Source organism: Tursiops truncatus, chromosome 6 (assembly GCF_011762595.2).
Source record: "Tursiops truncatus isolate mTurTru1 chromosome 6, mTurTru1.mat.Y, whole genome shotgun sequence".
Classification (NCBI taxonomy): Eukaryota; Metazoa; Chordata; class Mammalia; order Artiodactyla; family Delphinidae; genus Tursiops; species Tursiops truncatus.
In genome coordinates this window covers 78335421-78353822 of record NC_047039.1, presented here as the reverse complement: position 1 = coordinate 78353822, position 18402 = coordinate 78335421, and the positions used below count along the sequence as shown (strand labels likewise).

Here is an 18402-nt window from a genome sequence, read left to right as displayed (position 1 = left end):
CTCCCCACCTCTGGCCGGATCCGATCAGCCTAGGCCGCCGACTGCGGGCCGAGGTCCCGCCCCTCTAGACCTGTCATCACAAGCAGCCGCACGTGGCCGGGGTGGGACCTCAGGCGACCTGCAACCATCACTTTGTCTCCTCCGCCATCCATTGGGGCCGCCGCAGCCAATCAGAGCCAGCGGTTCCGGGCTGGAGAGCCAGCTCCAGCGTGAGGCAAGCGGGAGAAGGGGAGAGGGGGAGGAGAGGCTCCGAGATGGGAGGGGGCTAGCAGGGGAAGGGAGCCTGGCACGGGTTCTGCCAGCCTGGAATCCGAGGGGGCGGGTCCTAGTGAAAGGCGGAGAAACCAAAAGGGGGCGGGGATCAGGGGTTGGACGAGGGACAAGCAGAAATTCAATGGGGAGACGCCGAGAGGAGAAGGGGCGGAGCCAGGGAGGGGCGGGACCTGGATTACAGGGGAGGAGCCCCAGGATTAAAGAAACTGGGAGAGGGGAGGAGCCAGGGGAAGGTGGGAGGTGGGACAAGGGGGAGGGTGGGTCCCGTCGTTGCGGGGGCGGGGCTCGGACCAAAGGGGTGAGGTTTGCAGGCCGAGGCTGCAGCTAGGGCTGCTGTGTAACTGCCCCAATCCATTACCTCCCCAGGTGCAACGGGACTCGCGGAACTACAGGTGTGTGGCGGGGTGTATGTGGAAGAAGGGACAAGGACGGGGGTGCGCTTGGGCAGACATGAGGAGGTGGGGATCACGTTAGAGAAGGAGAGGATCTAGAGAAATGCTGGGTGGGGGTGGAGTGAAACAGTTGGGGGAGGAGTTGGGGGCTCAGTGTAGGGGCTAGGAGGTGCATTCTCCAGTAGCCCTTGCGGGGGCGGGGCGGGAGTGCTTTGTGAGGTGGGAAGTACAATGTGAGGGGGTCAGGTCGCTATCAGAAGTGGAGGGTTCAGACGACACTTGAGGGGGAGGGGATCTGAAGCGCTTTAAGGGAAAGGGGAGGTGTCGTGTGATGGAGACGGGCTGGTGGTCCGGAGTGTGGGAGGGGCTGTGTGGAGGAAGAAGGGATGGGGCTGTGGGCACTGTGTGAGGGGAAGGGGTTGCAGGTCCCATCTGGGGAGGGAAGAACCCCTAGTGCTTCGAGAAAGTCTGGGGGCATTGTAGAGACTCCGGGAAGATGTTTGTGTACTGTGTTTCAGGAATGAGGGTGTTGGAATTAGGGGGGTGAAGAAGCCAGTCTGTGGTGTTCCCGGCTCGTCAGCTCCTAACTCCACCTTCAGGCCTGAGCACTCTCAGAGAGGATCCAGGCCCTACTTGCCACTAGGGCTTGTGTGACTCTCTCAGTCGGCTTTGGATCTGTCTGGCTGAGACAGGTTTTTTCCCCTTAGCTGGTGTCCCTGGGGACCCTTCCCCTGCTTCGGTTCCTGTTATCCCCCCACTCTAGTTCCTGTTCCTCCTAGAAGCTTGCCTTGGTCCCTGTCTTCCCCCTCCTCCCCCACTTTGCCCTGCCCTTATGCTCTGGGTGTGCTCATTTCCCACTTCCTTCCTCACCCTGGGGCCTGGCCTGGTCCTTGCCTGTCTAGGAGCTGTGCCCTGCCCCAGACTTCGTACTCCGTGGCCAGAGACCTAAGTAACCAGCAGCAAGGCCCAGACCTCGCCCTCACTACTGCAGAGGTCTCTCCCAGCAGCCCCCCAAGTGAATGGTAGACACCTTTTTACCACTTGCCACAAACTGATTTCCCCACACTCTTCCTTCTCCTGGATAGGGAACCCTAGGCCCCTCGAAAATTCTGGGCTTCTGTGGGAAGGGGAAATGGTGAGAAGTGCTGAAGTTCTATGAGGCATGTTTTGAGAGGTGGGCCACTATTGTCGGCTGAACTTGGGAAGGGATGTGAGGTTCCAGTCTCTGCTGGGGGAGGGAGAGGGAATGGCTCCCCACCTTCCTGGCTTGGAAGCTATCAGAACTGAGACTAGGGCCTAGTCCTTGTGGCGGCTCCTCTGGTTCCCTGAGGGGACTTGATGTAGTGCCAGAGCTCTTTTTGCCCCTGGGCAGGCTGGGAGAGGGTGAGAAAGCCCTGTTTTCCACACAGTGGCTGAATGAGTATGACAGTGTTGCTGAAAGGGGCCCCAAGCCAGTCTCCTCTGGCTGAGAGACGGGCTGGGGAGGGAGGGGGTGCTGAAGCCAGACAAAGCCGTGGGGTAGGGTGGGGTAAAGGAGGGCAGGCTGAAACCTTTGAGGAGGAGCTGATTGCTATGGCAACACAGCTTCCCAGACTGTCTCTCTGAGAGGCAGGCTTAGGGCGGACTCACTCCAGCTTCCTCAAGACTGAGGCATTTGTGTGAGTGGGTGGAGCGTGAAGAGAAAGGGCATCAGTTTGCTGTGCAGAGACTGGAGTATATAGACTTTCTGCTTCGGTACAGGCAGCAGTGCATTCAGATGCTTGGATCCATCCTCTGAAAATGGATATGAGTGAACAGCAGCCATTAGAATTATAGCAGTATAAGGTCCGAATTGTAGAGGCCCTCAATGTCTATACAAACGCTCATTTTTACAGATTTGGAAATTAACAAAGAGACTGAGATTTTCTCCAGGTCTCACAGTGAAAGAGCAGGTGTTAGGATCCAGGTCTCCTGATTGCTCTTTACTCAGCCCAGGGCTCATTGTTTCTTTCAGCCAGTGTTTATTGAGCACCTATTATGTGCCAGGCACTGATGCTGATTCTGGGAATACCAGCATGAACAAAATGGACAAAGTTGCTGTTCTCATGGAGCTTCCATTCTAATAGGGGGAGAAATAAATGTGTGTGTGGCTGGGAAGGGAGAGAAAGGGGGGAGAGGAAGGGGGAAGGGGAAAGAGGGAGAAGTGTCAGCTGGTGATAACTGTTATGAAAAAAATAAAGCAGGGTAAGAATTTAAGGCAGCTAGGTAAAGCCTCTTGATTGTACCATGCTGCTTGCTTTCCCAGTACACACTGAGGCCTAGAACATCTTTGATCCTTCCCCCTGAACTTCTGCCCCCTGACTTTTGCAAATAACTAAGGCCTGGGCCTATGGTAGTGGCAGTTAGATAGAACAAGGTGGGGTCACCAAGGAATTACTCCTTTCCTACAGTGTTCTTTGTCTACCTGTCTTCCCAGTAAGCTTTTGCTAAGGCAAGTGGGCTTTTACGTTGGTACTCTGCAATTTTGTTCAGGGTGTTGAAAATTTCCTAAATCCCGTTCCTTAGCATTAGGGAACCAGCAAGGAAGTCAGTCCACGGCAACTGGGTTCTTTTTCAGCGTTTTTCCCCTGGTCTGAGGTAAGGAGAAAGGAGGCTAGAGGAACTGTTACTTGGTTGTCCTTCCTAAGTCTAGGGCACAGGGAGGAAGTAGGGGAGGAGAGCCTCATTTTACTGTCCAGTGACAACCTCAGGGCCCTTAGGGCCCACCACTACAAGCAAGGTAGAAACAAGGACCTTGGGGCTTCTGTGGCTTCTGAACTATAAAAGAATGCACTCCCGCTCTTCTGGAGGCACAGCCAGGGAGCCTGCCCTGGCTGATGCTAATTCTCTAGGGTCTCAGTTTGAGTCTTTCCTCTTTTGGCTCTGGTGTTTGCCTCTTGTTTTGTGGAAGACCTGAGTCTTAGAAACCTCTTAAGCTCCAAACTGTCTGAGGGAAAGGTAGGCAGGACTGTTTCTTTTCTTAGCTTGCCCGTAGATCAGCCCCTCTAAAAAGTGTCTTTTAATGTCTAATCCTTGCAAAGGTTTCCATCCTGGTCATTTAAAGGATAAGAGAATAAGAATTAGGAATGCTGGTTCTGCTGCCACTTAATTTGGTTGGGTCTGGGCTGGGCTTGGGGCCCAGTGACTCAGGGGGAGGGTGGGGAGTTTCGAGGGAGCTGTGAGTCATGGGGGTGAGCTCTGTCAGAAGAGTTGGGCATATTTCCCCCTACTCTGGGCAGGAGCCTTCCTATCCCACTTCTTCCCCTGGGTGCTCTGCCTCCTTGAACAGGGGCTGATGAATAGAAAGAGTGTAGAAGGGCTGAAGCAGCCTGATCTCAGAATGGAAGTTTAGGGGCACAAAGGATGATGTCTAGTTCCTGAATTAAAAGGTATCCCTATCTCGGGAGCCCTTGGGGCCCCTCTAATGAAGGCAAAAGAACATCAATATAGAGTAAGAGAGGAACAATACTATTTCTCAGTGGAAAGAGATGAGATCCCACTTCAAGACCTTTTCATCTACCCTGGCACGAAGGAAGCTTCCTGGGATTCAACAGCCCTCTGGTCTCTGGACCTCTGGTTTGCAAGGCACGGAGAGATGAACGGGAGTGGGGATATTTGGGATCTGGTGTTGAAAGAGCAAGCTGACTTTGGGGATTGTCGAACTTTGTCTGTGAACGCCCTAGGTCGTCCGACTGACCCGCCTCTGAAGAGGAAGGGAGGGGTGAAAAGTGGGAGGCCTACGTCTTTCAAAGTGTTAAAAGGCAAGGCTGAGAGCTGCTTTGGACTCCTGCAGCTGAGGGGTTAAGGAGATGGGCGGGGCGACCCTATGTAGGCCGGCCCCCCCTTGTGGACCAATGGGCTCGCGTCTCTTGGAGGGGGCGTGCCTCACGCTTGAGGTCGTGGGGAGGCTGGCCTCCTTTAGGCCAATTAGCATGGTCGCTGCCCATGGGGGGCGGAGTTTGAGGGGGGCGTGGCGGCCGCGGCTGCAGCGGTGGGGGAGTGGGGGCGCTGGGCGGGGCGGGCTGCCCCATCAGCTGGTAGGAAATGGCCTGTGAGTCAGAGGGGCAGCGGAGTCGGCAGTGCGGAGCCCGGGCGCCCGCGGGGAGGGACAGTCGCGGGGAGGGGCGAGGCAGCGGCTTGGGGGCTGCGGGCGCCAGGGCCCGCTAGTGTTGCACACGAAGCTGAACAGAGAAGATCCTAGCAGAGCAGGGCTCAGGCTGAGCCACCCTTTGTCTGGGTTGGGGGCCCGTGGTGGGGAGGATCGGGCATTCGAGGGGAGGGACCGGGACGGGACGGAAGGGCCTGGAGCAGCGGCGCCGCGGCGGAGCCAGTCTGGGAACGGGGTGAGTTTGTGCTAGGGGGAAATAGCAAATCTCCGCAGCTCCAGTAGGGAATGGGGCCTGTCCCAGGCTGTGGGGAGGAGGGGGGAGAGAAAGGACCTGGGAGGCTAAGCAGGGGGTGGGGGGGATCGGTCAGAACAAGGAGTCCTGGAGCCGGGGTGCTGGGGTGAGTCTACTGGGCTCATTTTGGAGGAGGTGCTAAGATTTGCTTCCTCTCCACGGAGGGTGGAGGGCTCTAGGCCAGAGCGAGGCAAGGGGTTGGTGAGAGGACAGAGGTTAACCTTTCTACCCACAGTAGTGGTCCATGGGAACAGCCCCCGTAGCTAGTGTAGACGTGTGCAGGTACAAAATGTAGAGCAGCTGGCAGCAGTTCCTTCTGAATGGCGTGAAGGTGAAAAGCACATGGAGAGGAATTCTCCTTCCGGCCACCTTCCTTGATCAGGGTAGAAATGGATATCTTTAATACTGAAGGGGAGAGTGAGCCTGGCAGCTCAACATCCACCTACCCCACCTCCCAGGCCTAGCAGGTGTCTGAGGGTACAGACCCCGTGGTATTCTGGGACTTGTTGTTTTTGCTGGCCTTGCTCCCTTGGTATGTTGGGAGCTGTAGTCCTTGCCAGCCACAGCCTGGCACAGCTGTTTGATGCCAGCTGCTGCCCACCCCCTGCACAGAGTGAGATTTGGCCTACCCTGCCCCTCCCCTGCCAAGTCCTGCCCCATGAGTCAGCTTGAAGCCATGGTCTAGAGCCAGACTGGCTGGGTGGCAGGAAAGTGAGTCTTAGAGATTTTCATTGACAGGGCAGGAACTGAGAGGGCTCTGGGGTAATGAGCAGGTGCCAGCCATGCTGGGGTCAAGTAGGGCATCATGTCATCACCTGGCTTCCCCAGGGCAAGGGCTCAAGAGGTCAACTGGGATGATGGGATGACTTAGGGGTGGGAGTGCTAAGGAAAAGGCCCTTCCTGAATCTGTATAGCATGGGTAGAGGAAAGGAGGAAAGAGATTAGTACAGGTCGTACCCTCTGACAATGCTGCCATTGGCGTTCTGCCCTTTCCAGACACCCCACCCACCACAGGGAACCAGAATTTTCTTAGGGCTTCCAGTTCTAATGAGAACGTGGTGAAATAGGATAGTGTAGGATAGTGCAGTGATGGGAACTTAGTGTAGGAGAGTTTTCCAGTCCCTGGATGCAAAGCTCCCCTTTCTCCCTGTGTCCCACCCCCATCTTTAATTTATTTTATTTATTTATTTTTGGCGGCGCTGGGTCTTCATTGCTGCACGTGGGCTTTCTCTAGTTGCGTCGAGCGGAGGCTCGGGCTTCTCATTGCAGTGGCTTCTCTTGTTGCGGAGCACAGGCTCTAGGCACGTGGGCTTTGGTAGTTGTGGCACACGGGCTCAGTAGTTGTGGCTCGCGGGCTCTAGAGCACAGGCTCAGTAGTTGTGGCGCACGGGCTTAGTTGCTCCGCGGCATGTGGGATCTTCCCGGACCAGGGCATGAACCTGTGTCCCTCGCATTGGTGGGCAGATTCTTAACCACTGTGCCACCAGGGAAGCCCCCCATCCCCATCTTTGTTGTTGCTGATTTTCCCTATACAGTTAATCTCCCTGCTTCTCTCATATTTTGGGAGTTTTTCTCTGCACTGTCAGGACTGCTGCCCAGATCTCTGGGACTTGCATTTTACTTTTTTGAGCCCTGCTATGTGCTTACCCCTGTGCTTGGAGTTGGGCAGAGGAGTGAACTACAAACCTATCCTCAAGAACCCTATGGTCAGTCTACAAGATGTCTTACCCACAGGAGCAAACAAAGCTTTCACTGGGCTACAGGAGATAGTGGTACTGCTATAGGTGAGGTCTCAGAAGAGACAGACATTTATGGTCCAGGGTGGCCGTAGTAGGCTTTATGGAGAGGATGGCATTTGGCCTAGCCAAGGAAGGTTAAGACTCCAGTAGGCATAAGGGGACATTCCTTGAATGAGAAAGGGTTTTGTGGATAGCAGGCAGCACAGGCTACTGACCAAAGGATAAGCTTGATCCTGGGGGAAATGTTTTCTCCCATGAAGGAAGATGGCCTTCAACTGGACATCCCCTCACCCAATATGGACTCCTGAGGGTGGACTAGTCAGTGAAGACCATCTTGTACCCTGACAGAAAAGCAGTGGTTTTGGTTTTTGGGTGTTGGATGTGTTGGGGAGGAGTGGCGAGGTACTCCTGCTCTCTGACTGTCACTGTCTTATCACTAGTTTGCAGGGCCTAGGGAGGGGGAGGGGGAGGCCCTGGAAAGTGCCTTCTAGCAGTGCTTCCTCCCCCACCCCGCCCCCTCTAGACTTGTTTTTGGTTAGATTTGTTGCTTCCTGTTAAAGGGACAGACTGCTGGGGCCAATTGGGAGTTTAATGCTGAAGGGCCCACTTTGAGCTGACCTGAAGTTTGTACTTCTAAGGAGCGCTGTTGGGGATGTAAGTTTGAGCTGACCTGAAGTTTGTACTTCTAAGGAGCGCTGTTGGGGATGTAAGTTTCTGTAAGGCTTCTGCCCTTAGGGTTATGGGATGGCACTTGTCCCTTTAGAGATAGGTATGTGGGAAGGAGTTGTGCAACTCAGTGGCCTTGACTAGGAGAGTTGAATTCTTGCTTTGGCCACCTCTCAGTTGGCATGGTCTCTTGGATCTTGGGGTATCTCATCCCCCCTCTCATTCAGGGCAGGAGTCCCCTAGCTGGTGGCCCTGATAAGTAGTTATCCTGCCTCAACTTACTTGTCACATCCTTATTACAATGAGCTAAGACCTGCCTCTCTGTGACTCCTTGTGTAGCCCAGTTCTGCCCTCTGGGCCCTGGATCCCAAGACTGCCCCTTCTGTTTCTGAAGGGCTCCTCATACTGGAGGAGGATGTCCTGGCGTATACTCTGTTAGCTGACAGTTGGAGAGCAGCCTTACTGCTGGCTCCAGAGATCCTGGCTTATGTCTGTTTTTCTCTCCTCAGGGTCTAGCTGAGCCTAGGAGCTGCACGGAATGGTGGCAGTCACCTCGCCAGTGCAGCAGGCATGGACCAGACTGCAAGCTAGGAGAGCAAGGCATCAGTCAGGAAGAGGGAACACACAGCTAGGCTTAAGGCCTCTTTATCGGGGTGAGTGCCAAGGAGAGGGAGGGGGAGCAGGTACAGTTAGAAACCTGAGCTAAATGTGTCACCTTCTCAGAAGTTCTGCGAGTGGCCTTTATATTCCATTAGTCCATCTGAAGGTATTAGATTGGGACACCTTCGCCCCCAGGAACCTCACAAGCTCACCTCTTCAGTCCAGGGGAGGATCTGAAATTCACCTGGGAGGGAGATGATTCACTGATTGCCCTGACCATCTTTTCTTCTCTTCTCTTGCACAGATGTCCCCAGGCCCCCCAGCCCAGTCCCAGCATAAAGGCTCTGGGGGGGGGTCCCCCCTGACCCAAGGGGGGGCTTCATGCGCCACGTGCAGGCGGAGCCGTCTTCATCCTCAGAGCCAGAGGCTGGCCCTTCACAGCCTGCAGTCAGGCAGGGGGCCCTCCAGGGTGGCCTGCTCATGGGCTACAGCCCGGCGGGGGGGGCAACATCCTCCGGGGTCTACCAGGTATCCATCTTTTCCCCTCCAGCTGGTGCCTCCGAGCCTCATAGGGCCCTGAAACGGCCAGCCCCACCCACTGAGGGTCCCCGGGAGCTGAAGAGAGGCCCTGGGCTGGGGGCCAGAGAGGGACTACCCCCTGAAGAACCACCTACTCTGGGGCTATTGGGCCCAGAGGGACTGGGGCTGGGACTAGGCGTGGCCAGCCAACATTTCTGCCATCATGGCCTCTGTGTTGTGGAACAGGGAGGTAGCTCCACCTCACCTTGGACTTCAGGGGCCCCGAGTCCCCCCTGGCCCCCATCAAATGCTTCCTGCAGTACTTTGCACACCAGAGACTGGGTTTCCCCACATCCTGGGGGACAGGGGTCCCTGGGGGAGTCCCCAGGGCCAGCCCCTCCGGGCCAGCTGCACACACTTGACACTGATTTGCACAGTCTTGCACAAATAGGGGGTAAGAGCCTAGTGGCTGGGGTGGGCAATGGGGGCAGCCCCTGGTCTAGGGAGTCCCCTGGCACTGCCAATGGGCACAGCCCCGAGCACACACCCCCTGGCCCTGGACCTCCAGGCCCCTGTCCCACCAAGCGAAGGCTGCTTCCAGCTGGAGAAGCCCCGGATGTCAGCTCTGAGGATGAGGGGCCAGCCCCTCGGAGGCGCCGGGGAACCCTGGGCCACCCTCCTGCTGCCAACAGTTCTGATGCCAAAGCCACACCCTTCTGGAGCCACCTGCTGCCTGGGCCCAAGGAGCCTGTGCTGGTAAGCCAGGAGAGGAAGTGGTCTGCTCTTAAGTGGACATCTGTGTGAGGAAAGGTGATGGGCTTGGGAGGATGTTCCTATGAGAGTTTGTGATGAGCCCCTGCTCCAAACATACCTGGCCTCCACCCAATCTCTGTCCCTAATCTTTCCTCTCCATAGGACCCAACAGACTGCAGTCCCATGGGGCGGAGGCTGAAAGGTGCCTGTCGCCTGAAGCTGTAAGTGACCAGCTTCTCCCTCTACCCCTCCCTGAAAATGGGGCAGGTGTCTGTAATTCTTTTTCCAACCCCAGGGTGGGGGACCTCAGGGAAGGAGCCCTAGGTAGTAGCAAATTGTGGGGCCCAAGGACAGTAGCAAGCGTAGCAGAATACCTCAAGCCAACCCACTTGTGTGTCCCCTCCCCTACCAGGAGCTCCCTTCGAAGCCTCCGGAAGAGGCCAGGCCTGCTGAGCACCCCCAGTGCCTCCCCTGTTCCTACCCCCGCCATCAGCCGTACCCTGTTGGGCAACTTTGAGGTAGTTCCCCTTGGGTTCCTTGATTGGTGGATCTTGCGGGAAGGGATGGTGGTGTGTGTGGCTTGGATGGGTAAGGAAAACAGCTAGCATCTGTCTCACAATATGTTTTCCCACCCCATCCCCAGGAATCATTGCTGCGAGGACGCTTTGCACCATCTGGCCACATTGAGGGCTTCACAGCAGAGATTGGAGCTAGTGGATCCTACTGCCCTCAGCATGTCACGCTGCCTGTCACTGTCACCTTCTTTGATGTTTCTGAGCAAAATGCCCCGGCTCCCTTCCTGGTATGACCTGACCTAAACCCAAAGTTAGCTCATGAGGGGCATGAGGGGTTGGGGGCAGGGGGTATTCTTTTTTTTTTTTTTTAACTGACAAAGCAAAAGACTTTATTGGGAAGGGCACCCTGGGCAGAGAGCAGCAGAGTTAGGGAACCCAGGAGAACGGCTCTGGAAGTATTCTTTAGATGTTCTCGCCTAAGAGTCAGAGCCAGGTGGGGAGAACTCTAGTGTAGGGCAGGGGCCAGGTCCCAGAATGAGAGATTGTGGAGATGGATGAGTGTTCAGGAATCTCCCAGACCCTACTTTGTCTGATGGCTCCATGGCCTTCCCAGGGCGTCGTGGACCTGAACCCCCTGGGGAGGAAGGGTTACAGCGTGCCCAAGGTGGGCACCATCCAAGTGGTGAGTTTTCCCTGAGGGGGAGTGGGAGTGGGGACAGGAAAACATCCCCTAGACCCTACCAACCTTGCCCTTCCTGTCCCCAGACCTTATTTAACCCCAACCAGACTGTGGTGAAGATGTTCCTCGTGACCTTTGACTTCTCGGACATGCCTGCTGCCCATATGACCTTCCTGCGTCATCGCCTCTTTTTGGTGCCTGTGGGTGAGGAGGGGAATGCTAGCCCCACCCGCTGCCTCCTCTGCTACTTGTTGCACCTCAGGTGAGGACAGGGCCCTGGATATCCTTTCCACAACCCAGGCATGTCCTCCCTGAATAGCATCTCTCCTTGCTTGTCTACAGTCTGGGGTCTTACTTTGATCACCCTGTCCTCCCCCAGGTTCCGGAGCTCCCGCTCAGGCCGCTTAAGCCTGCATGGAGACATCCGCCTGCTTTTTTCCCGCCGGAGCCTGGAACTGGACACAGGGCTCCCCTACGAACTGCAGGCTGTGACTGAGGCCCCTCACAATCCACGTTATTCACCTTTGCCCTGATTGTCAGTGCCCTGAACCCATGTGGGCCAAGGACCTGCCCATCCTGCTCCATCCTGGACAGAGCAAACACGTGGAGAGGTGCGAGAGACCCTTCAGGCTTGAATTAAAGCCCTCACCACGCTCATGCCCAAACTGATTATTTGGGTGTTTAAAGCTTCTGATCTTACCACACTCTGCCCTACTCTGGGTACTCCACGTGCCTGCCCCCTCCCTTGGATTTCCCAGGCCAGCTGCGGTAGTGGGGAGGAACTGGAGCTACCCTGAGGTTGTCCTAAGTTCCCAGGCAAGTCATGCCAGCGTTGCCTCCCTGTCCTGGGCAGGGGCCACTTATTATTTTATTTATTTTAATTTATAATTTATTCAAATTGGATTGCCTTGGTAACGTCCCAAACCTGATAATTGGCATTGCCCCTCCTCCTTTCCCACTCTCAGATATTGCTCCAACCTCAGGAGTTGAAGAGGCTGATATGGGGGCTGTAGGAGAACTGCTCTCCCTCAGCTGAGAGCAGAGAAGTATTCCGGAAGGACTGAGTCACCAGCCAAAGACTCAGCTTCCCCCGTCCTTCCTTATTCCTTTCACTTCCCCGACCCTCTCACCTCTCTCTGAAGGCCAACTTGTGTGTGTGTGTGTGTGTGTGTGTGTGTGTGTGTGTACGTGTATGTGTGTGAGAGAGAGAGCATGCGTGCAGGCACACACACACAGGTGTCAACCACACCTCATCTAGGACTTCAGACTCTGGTTGTCCCTCTCCTTCTGCCTGTGTCTCCTTGCTTTGGGGTCCTGACTGAGGAAGGTGTTCAGGGGACAGAGTCAGGGCCAAGGACTGGGGCGCCTCCTCTCACCTGGCCAGACTCTGACCCACCTACCTCAGTTGGGGTGAGGGTCACCCCTCAAACTCAGTCATGTAGTTATCAACTACCCCATTCCCCACTCTAGACTCTGACCTAGCCTTAGCCCTGATACCCGGGGCTGGGCTGAGGGGAACAAGCATTTGCTAAAACTTGAAAAAAAAAACAGGAAAAAATTGTACCTGGTACTTTTTTTTAAAAAAAAAAGAAAGAAAGAAAGAATAAATTCTTGTTTGAAACTTGAACTAAGCCTTACTTTTTCTGTTCGGGAGAGCATGGGGATGGGGATGGAGAGCCTAACTAGAGCCGGGACTCTGCCCTTTCCCCAGGAAAAAGGCCTGAGGCAGGGAAGTCTTAGGGGAAGCCCCATGATTCTTAGGGTCTGGTCTTGCCCCTTTCACATAATGGGGTGGTGTGGTGGGGAAGGTTCTGCTGTAAAAGCTGAACTCTGAAGGCGGATCTGGATTCTTACACTGGTTCTGTTGATGATTTTAGCTCCTCTGAGCTTCAGTGCTCTGATATGTAAAATGAGGGTGACTGTGCAAGTCTCCTAGTGCATGTGACAGAGCATCGGAGATGTGTGCAGGGTGACATGCTCCAGAGAAGGCTGAATGTTGGGGCTGTGTGCCGGACTCTGTATGAGAGGGAACCTGGCCTGATAGACCCTGACGGGGTAGAGGAAGAAAAAGCTATGATGCCTTGGGAAAAGAGGGGAGGGGGAAACCTCAGTCCAATCACCGGGCAATGTTAGGCCCAGTCACCATGGTAACGGGAATGGGGTCGGTCCCCAGTGGGAGGGCTGGGTACAGCACAGCAGGACTACCAGAGAATGTCACTATGGCAACCACGGCAATGAGTCAGCTCCAATCGCTCGTCGCTATGGTGAAAGATGGCGATTATACGCTCAGAAGGGTAAACTGAGTCTCCAGTGGGGATAAAGAATTCTGTGGGAAGCTTTTCTGGGACACCTGCACGCGAAAAGTAGCCTCCATTTGGTCACCGTGTTCGGGATCTTGGGCTTGAACAGCGAGAACAAGAAAAAGCTCCAGCCTTGAGCCCTCTCTAGAAAGTCTGCGTCTCCCAGCGAGCAACTTGATGCACGCTTCTGCCGAGTAACGCTGATTGGCTGAATGTGGAAGAGGGCAGGGAAGGCCGGAAGTATATCCGGGGGAGTGGAAATACGGAAGGAAAGGCTCAGGTCCGGGCATCTAGAGCGACTGCTCTGCTCCGCGTCTCGTTGGTTCCGGAGGTCGCTGTGGCAGTGGGAAATGCTGGCGCGCTCGGTGCGGGCGTCTGGGGCCCTTTTGCTGAGGGTGAGTGCAAGGCATCCTTTTCTAAGGGTCGGGCCAGAGATCACTTGGGTTTTCAACTGGGAAGGGGCCAGATTCTAAGTGTGGGGAGAGAACTGGGATCGGAGGTTATGGTACTCGCCTGAGTTCCTTTCCGAGAACCCTTTAGGGTCGCGGTTTAGGGACATGCCTCCGGGACAGGCACCGAGAGGGGCGGGGTGCCCGACCGACTGGGTCTCTGCTGATCCTCGTCTTCCCTTTAGGGCTCCGTGCAGGCTTCTGGCCGCGCTGCGCGCCGCGCCTCCTCTGGATTGCCCCGAAACACCGTGGTGCTGTTTGTGCCGCAGCAGGAGGCTTGGGTGGTGGAGCGAATGGGCCGATTCCACCGCATCTTGGAGCCTGTGAGAACCTCTTCTGCCCACCCCGGGCCAGCCTGAATCCCAGTTCCCTCACGACATGGGGGAATGGGGTGAGACCTCGTTGGGGCCTGCCTTCACCTTTGGCTTCTGACACCCTAGGCCAGACCTGGCAGGGCCCAGACTGCTGACGGTCATACCCATCTTACCACCTTTTCCCATTGCGCTAGCATCCCACAGGCCCCACATTAGGAATCTCTTCTATTAATCCTCTCAGCTCCACCTGTCTGCATGGAAAAGTCTACTCTGCTGGCTCCTATCTCCTTGACTGTCCCTTCCATTCAGAGATCCAGCCTTACATTCCTATCCTTACATTCTTACGTACCGGTGACACCCCAAGCCTTCTGTTTTTCTGGGCAGAATCTATGTTGATTCCCTACCCACTCCAGGCCTAGCTTCGATCTCAATCCTACAGCCCCCCATCCTTCTGAAGACCTGTAACTCCTCTTCCCAGGGCTTGAATATCCTCATCCCTGTGTTAGACCGGATCCGATATGTGCAGAGTCTCAAGGAAATTGTCATCAACGTGCCTGAGCAGTCTGCCGTGACTCTTGGTGAGGGGTGCGGGGTGACATGGGTGCTCTGAGGCCATTAGGATGTGGTTGCAGGAGAAAGAGCTGATTGGGACCTGGAGGCCTGACCTCCTTTCTCTCCTGCTCCTGCACCTACAGACAATGTAACTCTGCAAATCGATGGAGTCCTTTACCTGCGCATCATGGACCCTTACAAGGTATCTGTCCTCTGCTTTATTGAGCTCCTGAGTTGCTCTCCTCACTAAAATCCTGCATGCAAGCTACTGACACTATCCATGCCCCTTTCAGGCAAGCTATGGTGTGGAGGACCCTGAGTATGCTGTCACCCAGCTAGCTCAGACAACCATGAGATCAGAGCTCGGCAAACTCTCTCTGGACAAAGTCTTCCGGGTAAGGGGATCTGAGCCAGAGTTAGGGTTTGAAGACACATACCTGGCACTCTCAGTCCTTTCTGGGGATCAGTTCCGGGACCTTCTCGGTTTCGCCCCCTGAAGGTTGGGTTGAGGCCATGGAGCTTACACCTCTCTTCCTCCAGGAGCGGGAGTCCCTGAATGCTAACATCGTGGATGCTATCAACCAGGCTGCTGACTGCTGGGGCATCCGCTGCCTCCGTTATGAGATCAAGGATATCCATGTGCCACCCCGGGTGAAAGAGTCCATGCAGATGCAGGTGGGGGCCAGAGAGGGATGAGGTGGAGTACTTCAGGATGCTCCAGTTGCATAGGGACCTGGACTCCCTTCCCTGTTGTGATGGGTACAATTGCAGGTCTGTGTAAGAGTTTACTTTTACTCTGGTTTCTTGTTGATGGGGCTTGCTGGGGGCTTCTAGGTGGAGGCAGAGCGGCGGAAACGGGCCACAGTTCTAGAGTCTGAGGGGACTCGAGAGTCGGCCATCAACGTGGCAGAGGGGAAGAAGCAGGCACAGATCCTGGCCTCTGAGGCAGAAAAGGCTGAACAAATAAATCAGGCAGCAGGTCAGCAGAGGGTAGAGGCTGAGTGATGAACAGGGTATGGGTCTTTGAGGCTTGCTACTGGGACAGGAGCTTTTGGGGTACCCTGACCTCATAGGTTAAGCTCTGTCTCTTTTCTTCCAGGAGAGGCCAGTGCAGTTCTGGCCAAGGCCAAGGCTAAAGCTGAAGCTATTCGCATCCTGGCTGCAGCTCTGACACAACATGTGAGAGACCCCCTAGGTGGGATTGGGGATCAGGAATTGGCAGTAGAAGAGGTTCTCTTATCTACCCTTGGGAGAAATTCCTGCCATTTTGGTTCCACTGAGCCACATTACATGATCTCTTGTATTGTGATCTGCATATCCTCTTTCTAGGAACCTGATTTCTCTCCACTTCCTTTCCTCCCCCCCCCCACCCCCCATGCAAGTCTGTGATCTCTGATTTTTATCTTCCCTGTGGCCACAGAATGGAGATGCAGCAGCCTCCCTGACTGTGGCTGAGCAGTATGTCAGCGCATTCTCTAAACTGGCCAAGGACTCCAACACTATCCTGCTGCCCTCCAACCCCGGCGACGTCACCAGTATGGTGGCTCAGGTTAGAGCGCCCTGAAGACCCAGCATAGAGCACCAATGCCAGAGACTGAGACGCTACCACCACCACCATCACTTTCCCCATCGAGTCCTCTAGAGTGCCCTGAGACCTACACCTCTCTTCATCCCCTGAACGAGACACCCCCAGTCATCCCTAGCAATAGGGAACCTCTTGAGACATCTTTCTTTTTTTTTTTCTTTTTTTTTTGCAGATGCCTGTATTAGTATTTTGAGGGTGACCCTGCTCTGGTAGTTTGTAACATTCCTAGAACCGACTCCAAAGCTTTTAAGACTGAGGCTTGAGAGAGAGAAAGGAAAAACAAGCTTACTGGCCCCGGCTCTACCTTCTTCCTTTGAGCCGTTGGTGGGTTGGGCTATACCTTCTGCCATGTGTCATCATGGCTCTCTCTCTGTCCCTCTCCTCAGGCCATGGGTGTGTATGGGGCCCTCACCAAAGCCCCGGTGCCAGGAGCCCAGGACTCAGTCTCCAGCAGGAGCAGCAGAGATGTCCAGAGCACAGATGCAAGTCTTGATGAGGAACTTGATCGAGTCAAGCTGAGTTAATGGAGCTGGGCTTGGTCAGGGAGGCTGGGGACAGGGAAGCAGCGCTCCCAGATTCTGGCTCTAGCCTCCCTGCCAAGATTTTGGTTATTATTTTTTTATTTGAACTTTAATCATGTAATAAACTCACCAGTGGCAAACCAAAACTGTCCTCTTTGATTGGGGAATGAAGTTGGGAGAGTCACCGGTGTTCTCCTTGGATGACCACTGCCACCTCCAGTCCTGTCAGGTCTTGGGAACTGATTCCTCCATGAGCAAGATTAAATGTCATATAAAGTGAAATCATCCTGCATGTCTTCAGGAGAAGCTGTGGGATACAGTGGAAGGATTAAACCACATGTCTACTGAACTGCCAGCTGGGGAGTGTAGTCCCCCCTCTTGCTAAGTGTAGGGCTGTGAATTTGAGCAGGTGTTGGTGTTTTTTTTAATGGGAAAGAGGGCCGTCCTGGTAGAGTAGTGCTCAAAGGGTCCTCAGGGACTGAGGACACTCATTCGTTCATTCAAAAACATTCAGTGCTCAGCCATAAGAAGGAATGAAATTGGGTCATTTGTAGAGACGTGGATGGGCCTAGAGACTGTCATACAGAGTGAAGTAAGTCAGAAAGAGAAAAACAAATACAGTATATTAACGCATATATGTGGAACTTAGAAAAATGGTACAGATGAACCAGTTTGCAGGGCAGAAATAGAGACAGACGTAGAGAACAAACATATGGACACCAAGGGGGGAAAGTGGCAGGGGGCAGGTGGTGGTGTGATGAACTGGAAGATTGGGATTGACATGTATACACTAATATGTAAAAAATGGATAACTAATAAGAACCTGCTGTGTAAAAAAAAAATTAAAAAAAACCCAAAACATTCAATGATGTCTACCATGTGCCAAGCTCAGTGCTACAGAAGAACCCAAATCCTATCGTCCCTGTTTTCACAGGAAACAGAGCTACAAAGTGATAAGTGCTGAGGTGGAGGAAAGTTCTGGCTGAGTGATCCTTGGGGGAGGATCATGTCACTTTGTGGGCAGCAAGGTTACTAACTCGGACATTGGGCTCAGGCTGGAAAAATCAATGCTTTCATCAGGCTACAGTTGGGGACTGGAATATGCAAAGGCCCACAGTTCCAGAGAAGTTGGAGTATTCACAGTTGTTCTTTGTGGCTGATGGGTGGGGTGTTAGGGGGTGTGACAATGCGGCAGGGGCCAAATCTCAGGGAGATAGGGTCTTGAAAGAGTTTGGCCTTTATCTGGGGAGCAGGGAGCATGAAGGGTTTTTTCCCTTCCCATGAAGAATTTTAAGAAGATTAAGGTAATCACATCAGAGTTTCAGATGGAGCTGTCCTGCTGCGATGTGGTCAGGGGATTTGAAGGAGAGATGGGAGGCTGGAAGGACAGTAAGAAGGCTACTTCAGTGGTCCTGGAGAGGGTGGTGAGGCCTGAACATAGGTAAGGGGCTTTGGGGATGAAGGTGGAGGGATATTTCAACATATTTCTGAATTAGAATTTATTCATTTATCCATTTAATGATTTTATTGAATCCCAACTATATGCCAAGCACCGAGGATATAGTAATAAAGAAAACAAAATTCCCTACTCTCAATGAGCTTACATTCTATTTGGAAGGGACAAATCATTAATAAGATGTATAGTATTTCAGATGCTGATGAGTTGTACTAGAGAGGGAAGTAAAGAAAGGAAGGGAGGGCTTCCCTGGTGGCGCAGTGGTTGAGAGTCCGCCTGCCGATGCAGGGGACACGGGTTCGTGCCCCGGTCCGGGAAGATCCCACATGCCGCTGAGCAGCTAGGCCCGTGAGCCATGGCCGCTGAGCCTGCGCATCCGGAGCCTGTGCTCCGCAACGGGAGAGGCCACAACAGTGAGAGGCCCGCGTACTGCAAAAAAAAAAAAAAAAAGGAACTGATAGTACATTTAAGCTTAGATATGGAGATGAGGAGGGGACGGCCCATTTGGGCATCTGGGAGTAAAGCTGACAGGAGTTGGAAATGCAAAGGTCCTGAGGCAGAGGGTGGCTTCCTTGTAATGTGAAGAGCAAAGCAACTACAGTGGATAGAACTGAGTTAAGGAAACAAGTGGCAGCTAGATGAATCAAAGAAGGAAGTGGGGAGTCAGTGTG

The 18402-nt window shown here is 54.1% G+C and overlaps 2 protein-coding genes across 5 annotated transcripts; both read left to right on the top strand.

Moving 5' to 3' along the window:
- Nucleotides 1–546: 546 nt before the first annotated feature.
- Nucleotides 547–12181, top strand: ATOSB (atos homolog B). 4 transcript variants are annotated; one of them, XR_004527027.2, is made up of 10 exons: nucleotides 547–665; nucleotides 7998–8141; nucleotides 8393–9363; nucleotides 9523–9581; nucleotides 9773–9878; nucleotides 10004–10162; nucleotides 10489–10557; nucleotides 10641–10816; nucleotides 10934–11165; nucleotides 11520–12181. XR_004527027.2 is itself a non-coding variant. In XM_033858221.2 (9 exons), the coding sequence occupies exons 3-9, from the start codon at nucleotides 8470–8472 to the stop codon at nucleotides 11085–11087; spliced, it is 1617 nt and encodes a 538-aa protein (XP_033714112.1). In that variant the 5' UTR covers nucleotides 547–665; nucleotides 7998–8141; nucleotides 8393–8469; the 3' UTR covers nucleotides 11088–12181. The 4 variants fall into 4 exon arrangements, 3 of the variants coding, with proteins under 3 accessions (XP_033714112.1, XP_033714113.1, XP_033714114.1); XM_033858221.2 differs by having other exon boundaries at nucleotides 10934–12181; XM_033858222.2 differs by lacking the exon at nucleotides 547–665 and adding an exon at nucleotides 4811–5026 and having other exon boundaries at nucleotides 10934–12181.
- A 1023-nt stretch (nucleotides 12182–13204) lies between these two features.
- Nucleotides 13205–16421, top strand: STOML2 (stomatin like 2). The gene is made up of 10 exons (XM_033858224.2): nucleotides 13205–13249; nucleotides 13489–13626; nucleotides 14096–14195; nucleotides 14313–14371; nucleotides 14463–14564; nucleotides 14710–14844; nucleotides 15004–15148; nucleotides 15269–15348; nucleotides 15590–15718; nucleotides 16141–16421. The coding sequence occupies exons 1-10, from the start codon at nucleotides 13205–13207 to the stop codon at nucleotides 16276–16278; spliced, it is 1071 nt and encodes a 356-aa protein (XP_033714115.2). The 3' UTR covers nucleotides 16279–16421.
- The last annotated feature ends 1981 nt before the right edge of the window (nucleotides 16422–18402 follow it).

Coding starts and splice junctions, on each gene's coding strand:
- ATOSB (XM_033858221.2), top strand. CDS start 8,470: ATGCGCCACGTGCAGGCGGAGCCGTCTTCATCCTCAGAGCCAGAGGCT. Junction 9,364..9,522: donor GGCCCAAGGAGCCTGTGCTG/GTAAGCCAGGAG, acceptor TCCTCTCCATAG/GACCCAACAGACTGCAGTCC. Junction 10,163..10,488: donor ATGCCCCGGCTCCCTTCCTG/GTATGACCTGAC, acceptor TGGCCTTCCCAG/GGCGTCGTGGACCTGAACCC.
- STOML2 (XM_033858224.2), top strand. CDS start 13,205: ATGCTGGCGCGCTCGGTGCGGGCGTCTGGGGCCCTTTTGCTGAGG. Junction 14,845..15,003: donor AAGAGTCCATGCAGATGCAG/GTGGGGGCCAGA, acceptor GGGGGCTTCTAG/GTGGAGGCAGAGCGGCGGAA. Junction 15,349..15,589: donor CTGCAGCTCTGACACAACAT/GTGAGAGACCCC, acceptor CTGTGGCCACAG/AATGGAGATGCAGCAGCCTC.